Consider the following 23,318-nt stretch of genomic DNA (forward strand, 5'->3'; position numbering starts at 1 on the left):
GTCACTCCACTTCATTCCGCAAATTATGGTTCAAACAGGAATGCCACACAGTTTGGACCCCCATATATAACAACAGAACTTTAATCAAACCGACGAATCCATTTATCCGCATGTGAGTGCGCATTTTGAATGAAAAATATCATGAGTGGTTAGCAATTCCTAGGCATGATCCAGTAAAGTCGAAATGAAATCGCCTCTCGAGGATCCTCATTGCATTATAACACCGCATGGTTGAAACGACCTGCCAAACGATGAGAATTCCTTTATATCTACGTTGTTCAGACCTCCCTTCCTCAATTTTCTGTGAACCTACGCGAACATATCGTTTGTTGTGTCGAAAAATGCTAATTTGGCTTTCCACTTCGTTTCTTGTTTGGAGGAAAGTCATGAGAACCCTTGTTGAAGAATGCAATATGTTTGCTTTTTTCTGTTTACTACTAGAACTTCCACAAGATATTTCAGTGCTGAAAATTTCAATTACAATGATAGTTCAGATGAAATTCTTACAGGAATGGAGAAAATTTGAAGGGTCGAAGAGACGTGGTCACACATTTTTACCCTTCCCCAACTAATTGAACAAAAGCAGCATTTCATAATATTATTTGGATTACCAAACCTCTCTATGCTTTATATGAAAAAAAAATCAAATAATGAAGAACCGGACACGATTAATGAAAACGTCTACTGCAAAGACAAGTTTTGATCGTCAATGACCAAATGTTAGTACAGACACGCCTGAAGAAATTATTGTATAACGAAATAAGTGTTGCGTTTTTGTATAACGGTATAGTGGAAATCTGTCAGTGAAGTATTCCTTGAATACATCACATATCGCAAATACATTAGCATTTATAACACGGTTCATGATCAATAGAGATTGCCTTGCCATGATTCTGAATATTTTTGGAAAGAGAAGGGCCTGTTTATTCTTCCTGAATGAACTTTTTGGAGTCAATCACGAGTTGCGTATTGCTCGATGGCAGCAGATTCCTCATGAGGCTCCATATCTTTCTTTCTCGTAGATACTGATGGGAAGAAGAAGAGAGTTTCGTTTTTGATATCAGTGAATTTCATACTGGAATTGGTTTCGCAGGAAAGTCATTATGGTTTCTTCAATCTTTATATTAATAACTATATTCATATCCATCGAAAAGTCTCAAATCCTGTTATTTTTCAAAGATTTGAAGACACTCGAAGTGATGAACAATGTGAGAGAATGTTTCCAATTATAGAACAGGACTCGTCCATCTTTAGATGTCTATTTTTTTGAATACTATACACATAATCTCTGGACTATACACATAATCTCTGGACTCTCTTGATCTAATGAAATGAAATCAATCTCCAAGGATCTCGTGTCACATGCCTTCAGTACATTCTTCTTTGCGAACCATATACTACCAGATTTATATCGACAATAACGTCATGACATCAAGTTCTTATTTCTAAAGCAATTCTTCTGGAAACGGATAATCTTTCTCATACATAATCATAAGTAGAACAACAAAACTAACAGGGAACCGATTTACTTTTACTCACGAGTCAAAATGTGTTTGTTATTCGAAGTCTCATCAAGGTTAACCAAATGGCCAAACTTTCTTTTCAAAATTTGATTGAAAGTGAACTCTTCTGGAACAAAATTGAAGGGCCTTTTTCTGTAAGAAATCGTGAATATTCATTCAGTCAACTACTTTTGTTGAGGAATCTCAGGAGATCACTCAGTGATCGCATATTACTCACTGTTTCAAAGTCACGTATCCTATCCTATCTCATTTTATCACATTATATCCTATCCTATTCCATACTCTTGTATTCTATCCCATCTTTTTCTATTCTATTTTATCGTAACATATCCTAGCCTATTCCATTCTATCCTGTCATATTTCATTCTATTCTGTTCTATCGTATCCTACTCTATCTTATCCTATCCTTCCGTTTTCTATACTTACATATTCCATCCCATCCTATTTTATCTATCCTATCCATTCCTATCCTATCCTATCATATCCCATCCTATCCTATCCTATACCATTATATCCCATCCAACCCCATCATATCCCGTCCCGTCCCGTCCCGTCCCGTCCCGTCCCGTCCCGTCCCGTCCCGTCCCGTCCCGTCCCGTCCCGTCCCGTCCCGTCCCGTCCCGTCCCGTCCCGTCCCGTCCCGTCCCGTCCCGTCCCGTCCCGTCCCGTCCCGTCCCGTCCCGTCCCGTCCCGTCCCGTCCCGTCCCGTCCCGTCTCGTCCCGTCCCGTCTCGTCCCGTCCCGTCCCGTCCCGTCCAGTCCCGTCCCGTCCCGTCCCGTCCCGTCCCGTCCCGTCCCGTCCCGTCCCGTCCCGTCCCGTCCCGTCCCGTCCCATCCCGTCCCGTCCCATCTCTTCCCATCCCATCCCTTCTGATCCGATCCGATCAGATCCAATCCAATACCATCCCATCACATCCCATCCCAGGATGGATAGGATTATATCCTATCCTTTCCTTTCCTTTTCTTTCCTTTACTATTCTATTCTATCCTTGTCAGATCTATTGGTAGTGACTTGTGGAATGTTTTTTCGTCAATAGATAAATAGTTTTGTATAATCTTCTATTCTGGCAATATTGGTGTAATTTTTGTAATTTTGTCAATCGTAAATTATTATGTTCACTACTCTATGAACGGGATTCAGGCAGGAAATGAAACATTATTACTATCATGACATCCAGTTCTCATTTGTGAAGCTTCGCCTCAGTAAGCGAACAATATTTCTCGTACATAATCATAAGAAGAACAGCAAAAGTAACACGAAACATATTTACTTTTACTCGCAATTTTCGTAGCGGAGGCATCCCATTTGTCAAGCTGAGTGATGAGCGGCGCCCGTCCATCACGCTGACGGGAATCGCAGCCCGGCATCGGCGTCGGAAGCGTCCGTCTTACTAACAAATACGAGCGCAGGATACACATTCCTTTTAGGAGCAACAAAAAATCATTTGTCTGGAACTCATAGGACGTGTCAAAGGAGTGCGGAGCGAAAGAGGGGGGAAACATTTTATTCCGTTTGAAGACAGAAGCTGGTGTGTTGTTTGCCGATTTTTCTGTGTACACAGATCAGTACTCGACTGGTTCACTTCGAAACTTGGTATTACACGATAATGGTGAAAGTATTTTCACCATTATCGTGTAATATCGTGTAAGTATTTTCATCCCCGAAAAAAGATGTTTCTCAGGATTTTTTGTTGTCATCTTCAATTCTAGACTTTAATCATTCTTTCCTTTTTTTTTCAGATCCCCGAGTTTTCAGAAAATTGCATTGAAAAGATCCATTGACTTCCAAATTTGCTGGAATTGATGTTGGTTCATGAAGAACTACTGTCGTTTTTGTTCACAATTGTTGAATAGGAAATTATTATATTGTAATACTAGGATTTCGAAAGTGTTTTTGTTATTATGAGCCGTTTGAATCACCTATTGCCCAATAAGAAAGAATTTTCGAATATCCCAACCAGTGCGCCCCCACTGGGAAGAGAAAGGGAGCATTTACATATGAAAATTACCCATTTATCACTGTTTCTCCGTACCGCAATATTTTTGGAGGCTGTAATTTTGTATGTAGGTCCTTTTCATTTTGAAAAGAATGGAAAAAAAAATTTCGAATCTCCCAACTGGAGCGCCTCCACTGGAAATGAAAATTGGGCATTCATATATGAAAATTACCTTTTCATCACTGTTTCTCCGTACCGCTATATTTTTGAAGGTTGGAATTTTCTAAGTAAGTCCTATTCATGTTGAAAGTGTGCAATAAGAAATTATTTTCGAATATCATAACTGGTGCGAAACCACTGGAAATGAAAATGGAGCATTCACATATGAAAATTAATCTTCATCACTGTTTCTCCGTAACACTATATCTGTGGAGGCTGAAATTTTGTATGTGGGTCCTTTTTATGTTGAAGATGAGCAACAAGAAAACATCTTTGAATATCCAAACCGGAGCGCCCTTACTGAAGATAGAAAAGGAGCATTCACGCATGGAAATTAATTTTTCATCACTGTTTCTCCATACCGCTACATTTTTCGAGTATGTAATTTTCTATGTAGGTCCTTCTCATGTTGAAGATGTGCGATAAGAAATGATTTTTGAATATCATAACTGATGCGCCATCACTGGAAATCAAAATGGAGCATTTACATATGGAAATTATTTTTCATCACTGTTTCTCCATACCGGTACATTTTTGGAGTATTTAATTTTCTATGTATGTTCTTTTCATGTTGAAGATGTGCGATAAGGAATGATTTTTGAATATCGTAACTGGTGCGCCACTACTGGAAATGAAAATGTAGCATTCACATATGAAAATTAATTTTCATCACTGTTTGTCCGTACCGCTATATTTTTGGAGGCTGGAATTTTATATGTGGGTCCTTCTCATGTTGAAGATGAGCAACAAGAAATCATTTTTGAATATATCAGCATCCGATAAAAACGGAACATACAAACATGAAAATTACCTTTATTTCTGACCGGGATATTATAAGCTTATATCGTCATAGTTACGCTATCAATAAAGAGGGTCATAACTCCCTTGGGACATTATAGATTTTATAATTCCCTCTACCTTTCACAAGTAAAAATAAATAGAAATGAAAACTGAACCATATTTTATTTATTCACGTCATTACAAATAATAAATGTACAATTTTGAAATGTTCCCTGAAAATTACTTCCGCCACTAGAAACAATTTCTTCTTTTGTATGGCTGGAGCTTCTGTTCACTACAGTCGAGGTACCTGCCTCTTCTGATGACAAAGTAGACAACATACGCGCCGTTTTATTTCTCAATTCGATGCTATCCTCCAAATACCCCTCCGCCGCCGTGGAACTTTTCCAACCTCCGTGTCTTTTTAAGTTAGTCATAGTTGCTCCTGCATTGGCTAGAGCAGTAGCAGAAGTGCGACGAAGGCAATGTCCCGTATAGGAAGATGAGTTTGGCAATCCTAAATACATTGCGATTTTGCTGGGGATTTTCCCAAACATGTTTTTTCCAATTGGCTGAGATGTACATTTATTTTGTCGGAAGCTCAAAAAAAATCGTTCAATACCTTTAGGACGCAAAGACATATAAAGTCTTAATAAAGGCAAAGCGGAGAACTCTTTTTCATCCACAACTGTAAATTTCTTCGATACACCAGTTTTACTTTCCGGTACGTTCACTACCATAACGGAATCCCGGTCCTCTATATCCGATATCATCATATTCAAAAGTTCCTGACTTCTGCATCCTCCAAAATAACCCATAATCAAAAAAACCTTCAACAAAAAAAAGGATAAATACACACAAAAAGGAAAATAAGAAAAAAATTACTTTATGCAATAAATGAATATCATTAGGAGCGTCCTTTAGGAATCTGATAACATCTTTAGGAGATAAAACAGCAGACTTTTTCGGCTTATAACTCTTACTCTTCCGTTTCAAAAAAGCCTGTAGTTCATTGAACTTGGTGATATCTCGTTTCTCATGTATAGTCACCATCGATTTTAGCATTGACCATTTAGTCCATAAAGAATTCGGACTATACGTTTCTGACTGAAACGAATAAACACAATTACTACCAAATCTACCGAAAAACATAGAAAATTCCTTACCAGTTCTTGAAAATATGCCAGAAATACAGTTTCAGTGACATCTTTTGGCATAACATTTTTCCGTGTCAGCCAGTCCAGATATATCTTGTATTCTTTTTGGTATACGGCTTCACTTTTCGATGGAATTAATGATTCTCTTGCTTGTTCAGCTTTTTTGAAAATATCCTCCATTATATTTGAGGAAGAAAACACGTTTTCACCGCAAACACAGCTTGATAACAAAGTTCTGTTTATAAACAAGTAACATAGCAACAACCTAGCAACAAGAAAACTCTACTATAATCAACGGTACCTGTTTCAAATATACCGGGAAGGTAATGAATTGGTACATTTTTCCGTTTCAAAAATGAACAAAATTTTATTGAAATCGGTCAGAAATAAAATTATCTATGTACCACGGGAATTAATGAGCCTTAATAACCTCAGGCAATTGCTGTCCCTCGGGCCAGAGGCCCTCGGGACGCAAACTTTGCCATCGGTAATTAAGGCCCTCCTAATTCCCTTGATACATAAATAACTATTTCATCACTGTTTCTCCGTACCGCTATATCTTTGGAGGCTGAAATTTTGTATGTGGGTCCTTTTATGTAGAAGATGAGCAACAAGGAAACATTTCTGAATATCCCAACTGAAGCGTCCCCACTGGGAATAGAAAAGGAGCATTTACACATGGAAATCACTTTTTCATCACTTTCTCCGTACCGTTACATTTTTGGAGTGAGTAATTTTCTATGTAGGTCCTCTTCATGTTGAAAATGTGCGGAAAGAAATGGTTTTCGAATATCATAACTGGTGCGCCACCACTGGGAATAAAAACGAAACCATAACATATGAAAATTAATTATCATCACCGTTTCTCCGTGCCGCTATATTTTTGGAGGCTGGAATTTTGTATGTGGGTGTTTTCCATGTTAAAGATGTGCAATAAAAAATAATTTTTGAATATCTCAATTGGAGCTCCGTCATTGGGAATGAAAAGGGAACATTTGCTTATAAAAATTACTCTTTCATCACAGTTTCTCCGTACGGCTATATTTGGAAGGCTGGAAGTTTATATCTAGGTCCGTTTTTATTTGTAGGTGTGCAAAGAGAATTGAATATTTCAACTGGGATGCCAGTCGCAGAGGAAGAAGGCACGTTAATAAAATCAAGTTACAATTTCATTATTGTTTCTCCATTCCAGTATATGTTCGGAGTCTGAAATTTCGTAAGTTTATTTCATAATATATGTGCAATAACAAAAGATTCGTGAATTTTCCAGCTGCGGGGAAGAGGCGCGTCTATAACACAAAATTATCTTTTCACCACTGTTTTTCCCATGTACTTGAATTTCTGGTAGATGAATTCATATTAAGTATCAGCATTGCATCCGTGCGGAGCCGGGGCGATTCGTCAGTGATTCATATTGCCGAAAAAACTTCTTTTCTGCAATTTTATCAATGGACAATCGACAAATATCACTACAATTTTCACTGAAAATATATTTGCTTATAATTGGAATATCTTACAGACAGAATCAAAGATCTGAAATGTCCACACAAAGAGAAAGAAAGAAACAAAATAATACCGAATATTCAGCTCTCAGTGATATTTTGAAGTTTCAAAAATTGATCATTTCCATTCATGAATAGATATTTGAATATTTTACACCGTTTGTATTTTCACACTGAATCTGTGCCTTCTTGACGATAACAAAAAAAATCGACATTCGTAATCAGAAACCTCATATACACACCCTTTTGCACCAACATCAATCGAATACATGAAATCTCCTTTTCAGAAATTCCATCACCATCCCAAAATTTACAGCCCAGTCCGTGAATGAGAAGTCCTCGAAACTCCTTTTCATGAGATTTCGAAGTTATTATAACATTATGAAGTTGTAGACAGCCTAGTTGAGTAATTAGCTTTCCCTTCCTGCGCATTGTGTGTGACGAGGGGGTTTCCTCGAAAACCGGCCCTGTATAACTTGATGAATAGGAGGCTTTATCGTCTCTAACAGGGCGAAGCCTCCTTTGATCATCACGAAGTGAACAACGACGTCGTCTAAAAGCTCAGTCGAACAAATGTTTGGAATTTGATTTAATCGGTGTACAACTGAAGGGGAGCTATTTGATTTCGTGCACCCGTGCATTCATACAGGATACGCTTGCAGTATTTTTCAAAGGAGTCGACTCTTTGAATCAGAATTCGGGTGTTATTCCATTAATGGGATGTTTTTTCAGGTATATTTCCGCTATAGAGGGTTTGTTTTGCAAAACTAGCCGTAGTCCGGTAGTTATCAATAAATTACGTGTTAGTAAAGGCTACATCATGAAGAATGAAAAACAAAACTTTCTATTTTTTTTTAACAAATGTAGTTATCGTCAATAAGAGAGTGTGTGTTCGGCAAGTCTTGGCCTACACCTGCCGATATGAAGGAGATGCCTCCCAGTGACCTGAACACTTCCTGGAAAGGACAAGATGGACGATGACTTAGGACGACAACTCCTCGGGAGGATGTACAATGGGTCACATGTGGTTGTGCTATGGGCTTACACTCACCCTCCCTACTCTACAGGTACAAATACAGAACACATGTATTTGTTACTATTGTAATGTGTTCGTTTGAAAATATCTTTGTAACGTAAGTTACAAACACAATTGGTGTAAAAATATAGGAATTTTCAATTCTTCTTTTTCGGCAGTTATCGTTCGCCTATTCCCAAATTGGCCAAGGCAAATCTTCCAAATAACTAGACTAGTAGCTTTGCTATCAGTTATATCAAAAATCATAGAGAAAGTCGTGAACCACCATATTCACAAATATGTGAATATGGCTTCAACATCTTGAGTGACCATCAATATGGCTTTCGGAAACAAAGATCAACAGGTGAACTTATATCATATATCACCCATATTTGAAATAATACAATCGAGAAACATGGAGCGTAAAGAGCTGTTGCGCTAGATATTTCTAAAGCCTTTGACAGTGTTTGCTGACCAAACTTCGATGCTATTGCTTGTTGGATCTTTTTTGTATATGGCCCTTCAGCTTTCTGAAGAAACGTTCCCTGCAAGTGACCGTCGATGGATATCTCTCGAATAGTTTCACCATCAACGCTGGTTTTCTCCAGGGATCCATATTGTCTCCAACCCTCTCTTTTTATCAACAACTGAAAGGGAAAAACCAAGTGTCCAATATATTGCTTTGCTGGTGAAAGCATATTTGTCTTGGCACTCTATTTGGATTCCAGGGCATCGACTGTGGATGCATATCTTCACCGACAGTAGGAGGTTCCATATCTTAATGAGGATCTAGAGGTGAGTTCAAATCGGGGTGAAAGTTAGCAGGTTCAATTAATTGTCACGAAAACCCGTACATCGGTTTTCTCGAAAAAGATGAACGTCTCCAAACGGGATATGAACATTTCAGGACAGACAATTTCGCTTTCTAGCTTCGAAACGTTTGTTGGGGGGTTAAAATGGAGACCAATATGACTTGGGACAATCATGTTGCTGGAATTGCAAAGGTCGCCTCTCAAAAGCTTGGAACACTGTTCCGAACCAGAAACCAGTACAAATATCAGCAACTTTTGATGCTCTGAAGCTCAGATGAGACCTACTTTGGAGTATTGTTCACCCAATCTGTGAAATGGAAACATGTCTGACAATAAAACTATCAAGAATGGTGTACCGCAGGGATCCGTTCTGGAACCATTGCTATTCTTGATATATTTCAATGACTTCAGTCATTTTATGTCACCAGGTAAATGTGTTCTTTTCGCAGATGACACAACTCTAATAACGTCTCAGAAAAACATAATCGAATTACCATCAATTACTGATGATTCTCTGAGACAGGCGTCTCTGTGGTTTACAAAAAATCAGTTGAAATTAAACGAAAGCAAGACCCAGAATGTATTGTTTACGACCTCAAATACTGAAACTACTGAAAATGGCGATGATTCTGCCCAACTACTAGGACTCACTCTTGGCCGGAATTTATCATGGTATGCACACATTGATGAAGTGAGTAAGAAGCTGTGTAAGAGTATATTTGCTTTCCGACAGCTGAATAGAGTATCGCCTCTTGACGCCCTGAGAAGTTCATATTTTGCTTTGTTCCACTCACATATGAATTATGGCATAGTTTTGTGGGGTAATTCCTCTCACTCCATTAGAATCTTCAGACTTCAGAAAGAAGCAGTCAGAATATTGATGAATGTCATTTATAGAGATCACTGTAAGCTGCTTTTCAAAAAACTGGGTATACTACCACAACCATGGGTATTCATGTATAGTCAATTACTTGAAATTCATAAAAATAAATCAATCTATTTGCAGCATCAGGATATTCATCATCATGTTACAAGAAATGCAGATCTGTTCATACAGCCTCGATACAAACTCACAAGGTCTATTGAAAATTAATTGAATATCAATCTCTACAATCATCTTCCTAATTCATTCAAAGTGCTCAAACAAAGCTCCTTCAAAAACAGAGTCAGAACTATTCTTCTGTAAAACTGTTTTTATACCAGACCAGTCAGTGACTGGTTACTGCTCAATGCTCTATGAGGTTTGGTATCATCCCCAATTCGACCATTTCATTTGTTCACGTACTCATTTATCCAGAAAAGTACCTCATCGCTGAAGATTATTTTTTCGATGAAGATTAGGATCAGTTGTCAACTGCTCCAGAGCACATTCAGCGAACATACGTCGTTGTATATGGTCGTTCACCTCCAGTTCCTGGGTCAGATCAATTTTGTACAGCTGCAGGCCCAAGTCACGACGCGACTAATTGTGGTCTGCTGAAGGCCAAGTGCTTGTGAGCAACTCTCAATCGACTACTTCGAATTCTCCTGCATACTCTCACAGATAGCCGAGATGTTTTCAGCAGATCTTGCGTTTTATCTAAGTACGAGCGATGGTTGATTATTCACTAATCCAGTGGACTTAAAATCATCCATCACGTTGCGAAGATTCCTCTTGGTAAGACGATTATGGCGACCGTAAAATGGCCGAAGCGCGCGGTATGTTGCCAGAACAAAACATTCATTTTAATAAAACAGTTTTATCATTCGCACTTGTAATTGAATGCTATATTCGTCCATGGTGATTTGACAAACAAACTGTATGAATAACAACTAATTTGTCAGATGTAGCATCAACAAGATAGCCGTTAGCAATTTTCAAAGTTGTAAATTCCATTTTGTACAACTTCTGTTTATTTTTTATTCATTCTTCAATCGCCAACAGGTGGTTGATATATAAATATAAGTCGAAAAGCACAAATTCGAAGACGATACCAGAATGAGAGGAAACAGAACGTATTCTCCCCCCTCACATATTTTATTACCCCTATTTTCACGAATATAAGACATTCTTAGCATATTCACAACCCATCCCATATCACTTCATTGCATCTAATAACGCTCTATTAAAATTTCGGCAGCATAATTTATCGGCGCTTTACCGTCTCATATTCAAGATTTATCCGCAAACCCTCCGTAAAATTTCCGAACAGAGATAATTAACATTATAAATCAACCGAAATGCAATTTAAATAAAAAAACCAACAATGTAACAAAGAAATATCTTCACGGTGTTGCAACCTTCCTATTCAGTGATTTTGAACGAATGGTGTAAATCCTAATAAAATAGCTAGTGCTGTCACGTAGGAGTTCATCCGTGAAATATGGCCGTTATTTTTCACCAGAACACCTCAAACACACTGGGGTGGCGTTACACAAAATAAATAACACATGCTATTAGCGGTACACTAGCAAATGGTTCACTGTAAGGAGCGATCAATTTATTAGAGCGACATCCAGAAAACCAATTGATTTTGTATCGAATCGCTTAGAGATACGATGTTTCGTGTGGCGCTTTCGACAGGATGTGTAATAGAGATTTGTAGTGCAATCCAGAATTTTTTTGTGCTACAAGCATTCTGATTACCTCCACTATATTTCTAACAGGAAATTGGCAATGCGCGTCTCGGAGGATGCTCTTAAAATTGTTGCAGAAATAGTATTCTATTATCGATGAGTTTTCATTTTCAATGAAAATTGTTATTCAGTAATACCATTAGAGCAATCAGCTTCATAAAACCATCTATTGATGATTGCTCACTCTATGGATTGGTATTGCTTGGGAACGAGAAAGTTAGGTTGAGTGAGGTCCAGAGTGAGTGGGCCGCAACCCGCAAGGATTCATCGTGTCTCACCCAGCTTTTTAACGAAGCCGATTAGTTTGTATGATGAGTGGTCATTCAAGTCAGATGGTGAGAATACGGCTCTAGCGTACTCTAAAAACCTGATTCGGTCCCCAGCGGGGTAGGCACAAGGTATGTGCTCTGCTGTTCCATCATTTTCCAAACAGAGGCGACACCCACTGTCTTCCGACAGTCCGAGTCGCTTCATATGATGATTCAAGTGACCTGTAAGAAGGCCTGTTAGACATCAACGTTCATTCCTACAACTAGACCAACAAGTGTTTGGTATCGAGCTTCGAAGGGTGAATGAACGCCTTGGAGTGAGCCAATCCTGGAAGATTCTGCCAGAAGTCCATAAATCTTCTTGCCATCCAAGCGTTTAATCTTTGTTACGCAAAGCCTGAAGTGATGGCAATGACAGGATCTGGTTCGATGAAGCTGCTTGCAGCCCCCTCTTTTGCAAGGCCTTTCAGGCCGGTATGGCCGAAGACAATCTGTTAATTTTTCCTATAGAGGAGAGTCGTTTTTGGCAATTTGTTACCAATTCAGACGTTGCTCTCGGTAGGAGCCAAGAGCTTCCAACGCCGTTTGACTGTCTTAGAATATTTTTATTGACGTGTGTATGATGTTTAATTCTTCCAATCTCTCCGCACATAATTCAATAGCGTAAATGTCCGCTTGAAATACAGTCGCATAGTCCTGGGTCTGCGACTGAAAACACCTGCACCAGAACCGGAAGGTGTTTTTGATCCATCTGTGAACCACCAACAACTATCTGCTCTTAATATTTCCTTCTTCCAGAAGATCCAGTCCTCTCTACTCGGGAACAGTACTTTATAAGGCAGTTCGTAGTTGATAGTTGGAGGCATAAAGTCAAAGGTCATTTCCAGAAAGCTGTGAGTTCCACTGTCAACCAACAGTCTGTTGCACTCTGCATTAAATTGATTTGTGCGATTGGCAATGTGCACAAGTCTATATGCAGTCCATCTAGCCTCACTCTCCACATTTGGGTTTTTATGTCAAAAATTATGTTGGCAGACCCTAAAATATTCATCAATTTTGCCTATGAGGAAAACTTAATCGTTATGTTTTGATCGGGTTCCTTGTGGGTAGAACCAAATTCAATAGACTTCTTATGAAACTTTGATGAGTATTATTCCATAGTGGTCAGAAAAGAAGAACATGAATGAAATTCAATAAACCATCTAAAGTGCCGTTTTTCAAATGGAAATCCCAATTTTTATCTCTCCTGAAAATATACCTTTTCAATTTACATGAAAAGTAATGAGATTTTGATGTAAAATCCAAAAATGTAACTATATAAATAGCTGGTTCCATTTGAAATAACAAAGTTGGGAGCTACTTCCGGTATAACCAGAGGAGCCGTCATTTCGAAAATATTTTAGACGAATTGCTCCCATCAACTTCAGTACATTGTCAAATTTTCAGATTCTTTCTGATCATAGTTCTCCCATATAATCGGTCGATGCTGTTGCTGGAGATTGACCCTGCATAATGGACTGTTCAACGACATCCACGGCGATACAAATTTGGGTATATGGATGTGACACCGAAACCAAAGTCTGATTATCTCAATTGAACAGCCAAGATCAAAAACAGCACGACCAGATGTCAAGGATTTGCTCGCTGTTCTTTGAGATTACCGTGGCATAGTGCATCACGAGTTCTTGCCACATAAGGACTAATATCTTGAAGTTATGCGACGCTTGCGAGTAGCAATACGAAGAAAACATATGATATTGTGGAAAATCAATTCATTACTTCATTACGATAATGAATCTGCTCACTTGTCATTGCTTGTTCGTAATTTTCCAGCCAAAAAGGCCTGTTCTCAGGAGACCCATAGTAGGGCAGCGTTTTGCATTAGTGGAAGGGTCTAGAAAACGTGTTAGCTAGACTGCTTCAGACTGCTTCAGACTGCTTCAGAGTTGAAGCAGCCTTTGAAAGTTACCTGCTGGTGCTTCCATCTAGCTTCCATAAGAAAGTTTCTATGTGAGTTTTCTATATGAATGCATTGATATTTTCCAAAATATTTTTCAATACGCGAGAAGGCGTACAAAAGTTGTTTTTTTTACTATAAGAATGAGATTTTTTCTCTGTATTCGGATTTTGTCAGGAAAATCATCTCGGAAAACGTATAAAAATTGTTCTGTTCAACTTTCTCTGTTTTCAATGGATACTCGTAGAGCCTGTTCAACAATAAATTGTTGTAGTTTTTTCATTATCGAATGAAAAATTAACCATATTCCTTCATGATTGGAAAAAACCACTTTATTTTTCATCCGATTCTTCTTGAATTCTCTTCGAAAAAGTCTGTTCGGAGAAAATGTGATCAAACGTGAATATTCAGGGATTCAAAAAATACACCAAAAATAGTTTTAAAAAATATCATTTTCGACATCAAACTATTCACCTCAACAGTCCGTGCAAAGCTCATTGTTTAATCATCTGAAAATAGAACTTTCAACAAGTGACAGCTCCCGATCTAAGGAAGGGGGGGCAAACCGGGCAATTTCCCGAGGCGGCAAAAATGAGGGGAGGCAAAATTGAGGGCGGCGCGGCATCGGCGGCGAAAATTTGAAAGATGTTTGAACAAAAAAAACACACCCTACACAAAAGTTGTTAAGATATAATATATTACTATTGACATAACTGAAATTTCACATCATATTTCAGTAGATTACAAAAATTACACCATCTATGGAATAACGCATGGATAAAAGGCGGCAAAAATCATTTTGCTCGAAGCGGATCGGGCGCTGACGAGTGATAATCAATTTTATTGCCAAATATGCGCCAAAACTAACTATCATAAAACAAATATAGCTGAGGCACCAGTCAATCCAATAATAACACTAATCTTTGAACACGACTCTACTTCTGACGGAAGCACCAAACTCTTACGAAGGTTTGAAATAAATGAGCATTTCAATCTAGAAGACCACTATTATAATCTTCACGCAGTCAAAGACGAAACCGTTTGACGATAGTCAAACCGTTTGACGATAGTCGTGTCACTGAATATTCTGGCGATACATCGAATTCATTGGAGCCTCTGGAGACACCTCACATTTCATTCTATAAAAGGAAGGACATTGGCAGATCAAGATCCTGAGATGATGTGGTGCTACAAGTTTTTCCAGGTTTTCCTGCAGCTGAAAAAGCAAATGCGCCACTGGAACCAATCAAGTCGGATCGGAGAACCAATTAATTTTAGTTGTTATTTCATAATATCATAATTTGTATCACTTCCTTTTTTATATTAAATATTAACAATACTCACATCGATTTAGTATCACTAGAATTTTTGCGACGTATATGAATTGTTTGCCAGTATTAAATGTGTGTCTAATGAAATATTCAGTCAACCTCAATGTTAGCACATTGTCCGAAACTCCTGAATTATGCTTGGATTCTGTAGACTTGCATCAGAGTTTTGTCAGTCTCAGATAATAAAATAAGTGAAATCAATTCTACTCATATTCGAGATCGCTGTAGAGATGTCCACCCCAAATCATAGAATGAAGAAATAGAAATCACTGCTGCTCATCAATATTCATTGACATGCCGAACAACATCACATTAGGAAAACAACAAACATTAAATAAGGATTATACACAGTGCAGCGAATTTCAAGTGAACATATTTGACTTTGAGTAGAGCATTCAGGTTATTTGATTCATTGTAATTAATTGCTTTTCGTATTCTGCTCTTGATATTATATTTATGCAGTAGCAGTAGCAAAACAAAAACTCTGAAATGAATATTCCATCATTTCAAACAAAAATGTTTCTAGAATAGATATGTGGATATTGTTTTTTAATGGAATAGTCTCAATTGTTAATATTCGGATAATCACTGTGTGTGGTTATTATTGTTGTATTTTCAATGGAACGATTCCTTTCATCACATCACTCTATATCAACAAAGAAGCAAACAATTGTATTTGAATATTGGGTATTGACAATAAATCATTCACATAATGTCTGAGTATACTTTCAATGTTTGCTTGAAGGTGATTGACAGTGGTGAATTTCGGACTTCCATTGTCTAATATGGTATCATAATAATATAATTTGAAGTTCCTGAAAAGACAAATGAAAGTGGAAATCAAAATGAAGAGCTGAAAATAACAATTCTTTCATGCAAAAAACCCCGAAATGAAATTACCATAAGATAAAAATTTGAGCAATAAATTGAAAATTGAACCACTGAAATGGTTACTTCACGACATTTTGATTGTCGGTATCCAAAATTGTCTCCGGAAAACGATGATGATCTCCATTTTTGACAAAATACATAGAATATTCTGAATATTTTTAGAAACAGTTTCGTTGTAAAGGGCGATATATGTATGGATAATGATAATACCAAAAATCTCAAAGAACGTTTCGAAACCCAATTTTCAAAAATGTTCCTAGTTTCATCGCTCCTCATGTATATGGATGACATAACAAAAATAGTAACTCCACCAATCATATTTTCTTGATATTCAAAAGAAAAAATCGCAAGATATGACTCCAGAAGAAATTCAAAAATATCAAGAAAATAGTTCAGCAGCAGCTAACTCGGCAACATTCTCGTTACTGAAACTATGTTCATTCTATATTCTTTGGCATAAACAATATTACGATACTGTATTGTTATTTAAACTGCCGCTTCGCATTCCATTACACTATTAGGTGTTTGCAAATAACTCAAAACTTGGTATCAAAAATCAAGTTGAAAAAGAATCAACACTCAAAACTTTCAATTCACATAAAATTATGTATAATTATTTGTAGAGATTTTAGCTACTCCCTACGAATAGACTATCAAAGTGAACTGGAAAATTTCAAATTCCTACAATTTACTTGCAGATATAGTCACACACATAGATTCGTTTTTTCTTCGGACTGAAACTATATGATCTAGGAATGAGAGGCTTTCCGGATTTCTAGTTTTCTTTTTTTCTATATGGAATGTTTCCAAAGGAAGAAAGCAATTTAGTTCAAAATCAAGTCTTCACAAAGATGTGTAAATCATGCAAAGAAGTATATGTTTCGCTTGATATTTATAAGGCTTTTAACCATGTGTGGCATGAGGATTTGGTGACTAATTTTCGATGCTATGGCTTGTAAAATGATTTCTATGTATGGCTTTACAGCTTCCTGAAAGAATGTTCCTTGCAAGTGACCGTCGATGGATATCTCTAGAATACTTTTACCGTGTCAGGAACCACACGTTAAAAGGTAAGACCTCGTTAGTCCTTAGCTCGCACAAGTGTCACAACTTCTGAGAGTTGACGTTCGTATGGGGGCGACAGCTGATCAACGGAAAAATAAATTTTGAATAGATTTTTTGAACAGATCAACGCTGGTGTTTCACAGGGATCTATTTTGTCTCCAACCCTCTTTTTATCGTATATCAATGACGTATTGGTAAAAACTAAGAATCACTATATTGCTTTGCTGACGACAGCACACTTATTTCGTCATTCCATTTTGATTCCAGGATATCTGCGGTGGATACACGTCTTCACCGGCAGCAGGAGGTTGTATATCTTAATGAGCTAGAAGTGTTTTCGAAAGTGTAAGTAACCAGGTTCGATTCAATGCCACAAAAACCCAGGCAACGATTTTCTCCAAGAAAGTGAATGTCTCCGATTCGGATATGATAATGTCAGGTCAGATAATTCTACTTTCAGCTTCGATAAGATTGTTGTTGAGTAAAATGTTCACCAATATATCTTGGCACAATCATGTCGCTGGAATTGGAAAAGCCGTTTCTCAAAACCTCGGAACACTGTTCTGAACCAGAAAACTGCACACACCTCAGCAACCTTCAATGCTTTATGAAACTCAGATCAGACTGTCTTTTGAGTATTGTTCTCATGTATGGAGCTCCGCCACTAAGTATACTCTGAAGCTGCTGGATTCCACCTAGAAAAGAGCCATCACAGAGCGGTACATATCAGAAATACGCGATGAACTGTTTATGTGGAATGAATTTCCTGAGACCGGTTTTCTAAATGGATTCAATTTCCAGCAATTCAAATCCAATATGAATCGCTACTTCGCACAGGCACCGCTCTTAGAGCCTCTCAAGCCCCGGAAAGATTGAACAATATTTTCTATACCGAGAAGTAGAAATCCAAAAAAAATTTTTTTCAGAAACCAATTTCATCTGAAAAATTCACCTGTTCAATATATAATCTGCTTTCCTGAGAACTATAGAAATATAGAAAAAATAACAAACTCAAGTCAACTATAAAAACTTATAATAAGAAAATTCCAACGAAATGTTTCATATAGTTATACAGTCCGCTTTTATAGCTGATAAAATGAGAACGAAATTTAAAAGTCTCAAGTTGTTCGACATTTTGTGTGCCAACTAAAACTTGACAGAAAGAGTTTGACAGAATTTCTTATTCTAACCATTCAGTGTTGCCAGGAAGATATCACAGAACACTTGAGTCATATAGCTTCATAGAATATGTCAGTGGGGAACTCGATTCATTGAAGTATCATGTCTTATAAAAAATCAATTTTTTCAATTTGAATGTAGATCGTTATGAATGAGAAGTTTTCAGAATTCATCTTGCTGATCACTGATTTCATTCGGAACACATAATAAAACATTTTTACAAATAACTTGAAGCTCCTCATTGAGATATTGGGTAGCCGAATATAAATTACTATTTTCGTCACTTACCTCGAAACGCTCATCGTCTGGTAGTCTCTGCTTTTTTATATTTTAGAAAAAAAGAAAACACACTTTTTGATGTTATATTTCAGAAAAATAATTTACAACACATGGAAGTACGTTTTGGCCTTATTGAAAAGATTGGTTTACTCAGATGTACACTTCATAAGTACGAATAGCCTAAGATAAAAGTGTAATTATGTACAAATTTACAAAATTCATATGATAAACTTTGATTTCATCATAAAATATTAATGTATTCAAAAAGATAGGGAGTGAGTTAGCAACAACTACAATCAAAAATTTAGTCAGTTGATAGGACAATTGAAAACTTAGTTGAATGTATACAAAAATATTACAGTACCTGCAGAAAATGACAACACTTCTTGGATAGGTTGCAATAAAACGAATTCACTCATTCACAGCATGTTGCTACTACAAACCTCCTGCAGAAACTCATCAGCAGTAAAAAACTTGCTTCTTTAAAAAAAAAAAAATTATGAAACAAATATTTTTTTTGTGATCCCCTAGACACATCGCTCGACCACCCTGGGGGCCGCGACATCTGCATTATACAATAGCTCCCTAAAGTGTTTCCATATGAAAATATGGAAAATGCTCGTGACAACTATTCCAAGATATGGGTTCCTTTCTATTTTGATAGATCCTTTGATACCATCAATCACAATCTCTCACTAGCTACCCAAGTAACACTTGGGTAGCCAAGTAACACTTGGGTAGCCGCTACTTCTGCCTGTGTTCCAGGCAGAAGTAGCGGCGATCGAACATTGTATAGGGAAAATAAACAGGCTGAAGGTCATAAATGAAACCATTAACAATTTCTCCAAAAGCCAGGCGGCAATAAAGGCGCAGAGCTCATTCCAAGTCTTCTCTACAGACTGATGGGAAGCTGTCTAAGCGCACTGAGAAGCTGAGTACCCAAAATAGGGCCCCTCTGGCTTGGGTACCCGAATATGAGGGTCACAAGGGCAATGAGGAGGCCGATGTTTTAGCCCAATGCTGGTTCTGCCAAGAAGAGGAACAAACCGCACTGTATGTACTCTGTGAATACGAAGCGATATCAAGGCTGAGATACGCACGATGCAGGGAAGAGAAACCAAAGGCTGCCAGTTATATGAAGGGGTCAGTGTCAAGGCTATGGAGTCTCATCAAAGAGATCATGATAGACAATAGGCTCTAACAACCAAGAAACATAACAATGGATCAGAAAAGGTCGCAGTGGATCAAGCTATGGGCCAGCTTCCAAACAATCTAATAAAACACAGACGTCACCGCGAGAAACATAAGGATCAGGATCTAATGCGAACTTCAAGTGCAAATACACTGTGATCGCCACGGGTTGGGTTAGGTTAGGTCCAAAGTGAGTGGATCTATTCGACCCTCCACCGCAATTCGCTAAGGTTTATTGTGGCTCACACCTATTCACACTCGACCAAATAAACCCAGCTTCTCAACGAAGCCAATTGGTTTAAATGGTGAGTGGTCTTTCAGGTCAGATGGTGAGAGTACGGCTCTGCTGAACTCTAAAATCCTGATTCGATCCCCAGCACAGTAGTCACAAAGTATGTGCTCTACTGCCCCATCATTTTCTAAACAGAGGCGACACGCACTATCCGATCGCCACGGATGTCCACAGGAGAAATCTTGAAGATCTCACACTATAACTCCCAGATCACATCTCAATGCGAATCCCTGAAGAAAAATTTGAATTTGGAGTTATAGCAAATGTAACCAAAATTGAAAATTTACAGTGCAAGTTCTTCAATCTTTTCCGAATATGATCTGAACAATAAATTTTCATACTGAGTGCTTTAAGTTTTCAAGAATGCCATCACAAAATAATCCTCAATCGGGAGCTTATAAAACTAAATGTAAGAATCTTTAGCAATTTTCAACGTTTGAAAAAACATTTTTTTCTTGAAAATTTGAAAGAATTTGTTGTAGCATCAGAAAAAATCTACAATGTTACTTTTCCCACGACTATGATGGAGAAGTAGTTTTTTAAAATATATTACAAAATGCAACATGGAATTTTCATCGTGTTATTTCTTGATCCGAGAAAAGTGTTACAGCTACGATAGTTTTTCTTTTTCAATGAGAAAAATATTTTTCTGAACTGCGAACTGCCGTCCACCACATCAGAAACGCTGCATGCAAATATTACGAAGAAACTACACAAATATTTTAACGAAAGTGTTTACAAGAACTCCACAAAAAACTCGATAATGGATAGCAACTAGCTTTCTTGCGAGCTATCAGAGACCTCCACATGAACAGTGGATAAGGATTTTCAAATGAACTTGACTCACGATTCTACAGACAAGTCGACAAAAATCTCGCAGAGGAATCGCTAGAATATAAGCGGAATTTCGCTGGGAGCTGGCAAAGTGGCAGACCTCCCAGACAATCCACGATTTTCCAAAAAGGAATTGATGACAAATCTTCAATACCTCTTCGTGTTGCATGGATATACTTCATTATATCGGTGTTTCATCAGTAATATCGATGAAAACATTGAATACGTTTCTGAAAAATAACTCTCTAATTCATGTTTTCCGAAATATTCCTTCTGGATTAACTGTTGTCTATCAAATCAGAACATAAATGATATTCGCAACGGGTGCTTTCAGTTTCATTTATTGAATACTAGTAGAAAGAAAGAAATTTCCTTGTGAAAGAATTATTTCTAATAGGAAAATAAACATCTATCAGCTATTCAACTCATTTTCAAGCTCCAAGAAGTGCAATCATTCCCCATAAAAATATCAAATCGTGTCGATGATGACGATATAAAATAAGAGCATGTTTATTGTAACTCACCCAATATGAATGTTCATTTACAGTCACGTCCGTGGTACAAGTGGTACAATCACAACTAAAAGTACACCACAACTCACAATTTGAAATTTTGCAGGTGAACATGATGAATTCGCATGTTGCATTGCTGCTGGTTTCTCTTCTGTAACAAAATGAAAATTTTTGTCATTTCATTTGATCAATCACTAACGAATTTGACAAAATCATCACTCGAAATGAAATTTTTCACACAAATATGATATAAACAGATTTTACATTTACATCCTTCCACATGAGTTCCAACCAACCAATTCCAATTATTGCCTGTGTTGTTTTTGTCCTTTTCATTTCTTCTACTGATAGTGAAAATAAATAGTGGTGGGTGCAATTTGAGTGGGGTTATTTCATATGAAAAATATCCTTTCCAAAACCATCAATAATGGCTGGGAAAGATATCTCTAATAGAGATATATATACACTTTTAACCAAAGTCAGTAAAGACGAAAAAGAAACAAAAGCTGAGATCAAAACTATAAAGGCTGAGTTTCAGAAGACAATTGATGCTTTGAACCACACTGTCAATGAATTGAAGGATAAAAATAACCTCCTGCGATCAAGGCTTTTGACAGCTAAAGCAGAATTCCATTCTTATATGTGGTTTAAAAGTGAATTATAGCTCACATCATTCCAGAAGTAGTTAAATTTACCTTTACCAACTCTGATATCAATCGTTGTTTTGTAAACAAAAATATTGATAAACAACTGATAATTCTAGACCTGCTGTCTAATCTGAAAAAGTCTGAGATTTTCTCAAACATATCTCTTTTGAAACACTCAGGGATAGCGTTCGTTGAAAATTTACCTTACGAAGATCGACAAATGAGAAATCAGTTGGTAGTTCATTTAAGAGCTGCAAAAGCAAAGAACTTGTCTGCCAAAATAAAGAAGAACACCCTGGTCATCAGTGGTCAACAGTATACCCTTGAGGAACGGAATTCAGATAGCACTATTCTCTCTTCAAATACTCCGGTACCAACTGAAAGTGTGCTTTCTACATTGGAAAAGAAGAAATTGAGACCTCGTTAGATTTCATGATACTGATATTAAGCATTTCTAGTAATTATTTCATTATATCAAATAAATAATTTTAATTTCGCATTATCTCCATTTTCGTTTTGTTGAATTTTCCAATTGTATTCAGATTTCAGCTATAATTATTGTTCATTTTTTAATCTATCGTATGAGTATTAAAATTGGACACTTGACTTTGAGATCTCTCCTTCCTTCTATTGCTAATAGAAGCAACTCATTCAAGAGAATCAATTTGACATTTTGTGTATATCTGAGAGTTGGCTACACGATGGTATTAATGATGAACTGATCAGTATAAGGGGCTATAGAATTTATAGAAAAGATCGCCTCCATTCAAGAGGTGGTGGTGTGTGTATTTATTCAAAAAATACCCTAAACACTTCCATAATAGTTTCTAGTCCTAATATTGAACAACTATCCTTCTCAGGATAAGATATTTTTCTGCCTGAACTCGAGGATACTATCGACGAGGTATCTATAGCCACTCCCAATGTTGTTTGCGTTGGTGATTTCAACTTAGATGTATTATGTTTGGAAAATGTATATGTGAGCAACCTGTTATCAATATTTGAAACTCATCAGCTCAGTCAAATAATTGACTCGCCGACTAGAATAGGCCTCCAGATTTAATAGCAGTGTGGAGTCTAGAAAGAGTAGTAGAGAAGGGTGTCGAGGATGTAGATATTTCTGATCATTCTCTCACATATTGCCGTATTAAAGTAGATCTTACGGTTAAACCAGTGGAATTCCTGCAATAGAAAAAAATGTTTTTCCGGCTATGTAGAAAGCAGCATTGGTAACTCCAATACCAAAAAACAATAATCCAGTAGAACTGAAAGATCTGCGGGCCATCAGTATCCTTCCTGCTTGCTCTAAAA

The 23,318-nt window shown here is 37.3% G+C and overlaps 2 protein-coding genes across 2 annotated transcripts in view; both read right to left on the reverse strand.

Annotated features, from left to right (window-relative positions):
* Nucleotides 1–4,495: 4,495 nt before the first annotated feature.
* Nucleotides 4,496–6,146, reverse strand: LOC141484653 (uncharacterized). The gene is made up of 3 exons (XM_074179775.1): nucleotides 5,625–6,146; nucleotides 5,344–5,565; nucleotides 4,496–5,288 (listed from the first exon to the last, which is right to left on the reverse strand). The coding sequence occupies exons 1-3, from the start codon at nucleotides 5,793–5,795 to the stop codon at nucleotides 4,641–4,643; spliced, it is 1,041 nt and encodes a 346-aa protein (XP_074035876.1). The 5' UTR covers nucleotides 5,796–6,146; the 3' UTR covers nucleotides 4,496–4,640.
* A 12,854-nt stretch (nucleotides 6,147–19,000) lies between these two features.
* LOC141484654 (limbic system-associated membrane protein) overlaps nucleotides 19,001–23,318 on the reverse strand; it is a 100,268-nt gene continuing 95,950 nt past the window's right edge. Inside the window, exon 6 of the mRNA XM_074179776.1 lies at nucleotides 19,001–21,511. Within this exon, the coding sequence (XP_074035877.1) occupies nucleotides 21,396–21,511 (116 nt within the window). The 3' untranslated portion in view covers nucleotides 19,001–21,395. The remainder of the gene's footprint in view (nucleotides 21,512–23,318) is intronic.

This window comes from Leptinotarsa decemlineata, unplaced genomic scaffold (genome assembly GCF_025532065.1).
Source record: "Leptinotarsa decemlineata unplaced genomic scaffold, Ldec_3_MD MMD2_tig00026282_RagTag_RagTag, whole genome shotgun sequence".
NCBI classification, from domain to species: Eukaryota; Metazoa; Arthropoda; class Insecta; order Coleoptera; family Chrysomelidae; genus Leptinotarsa; species Leptinotarsa decemlineata.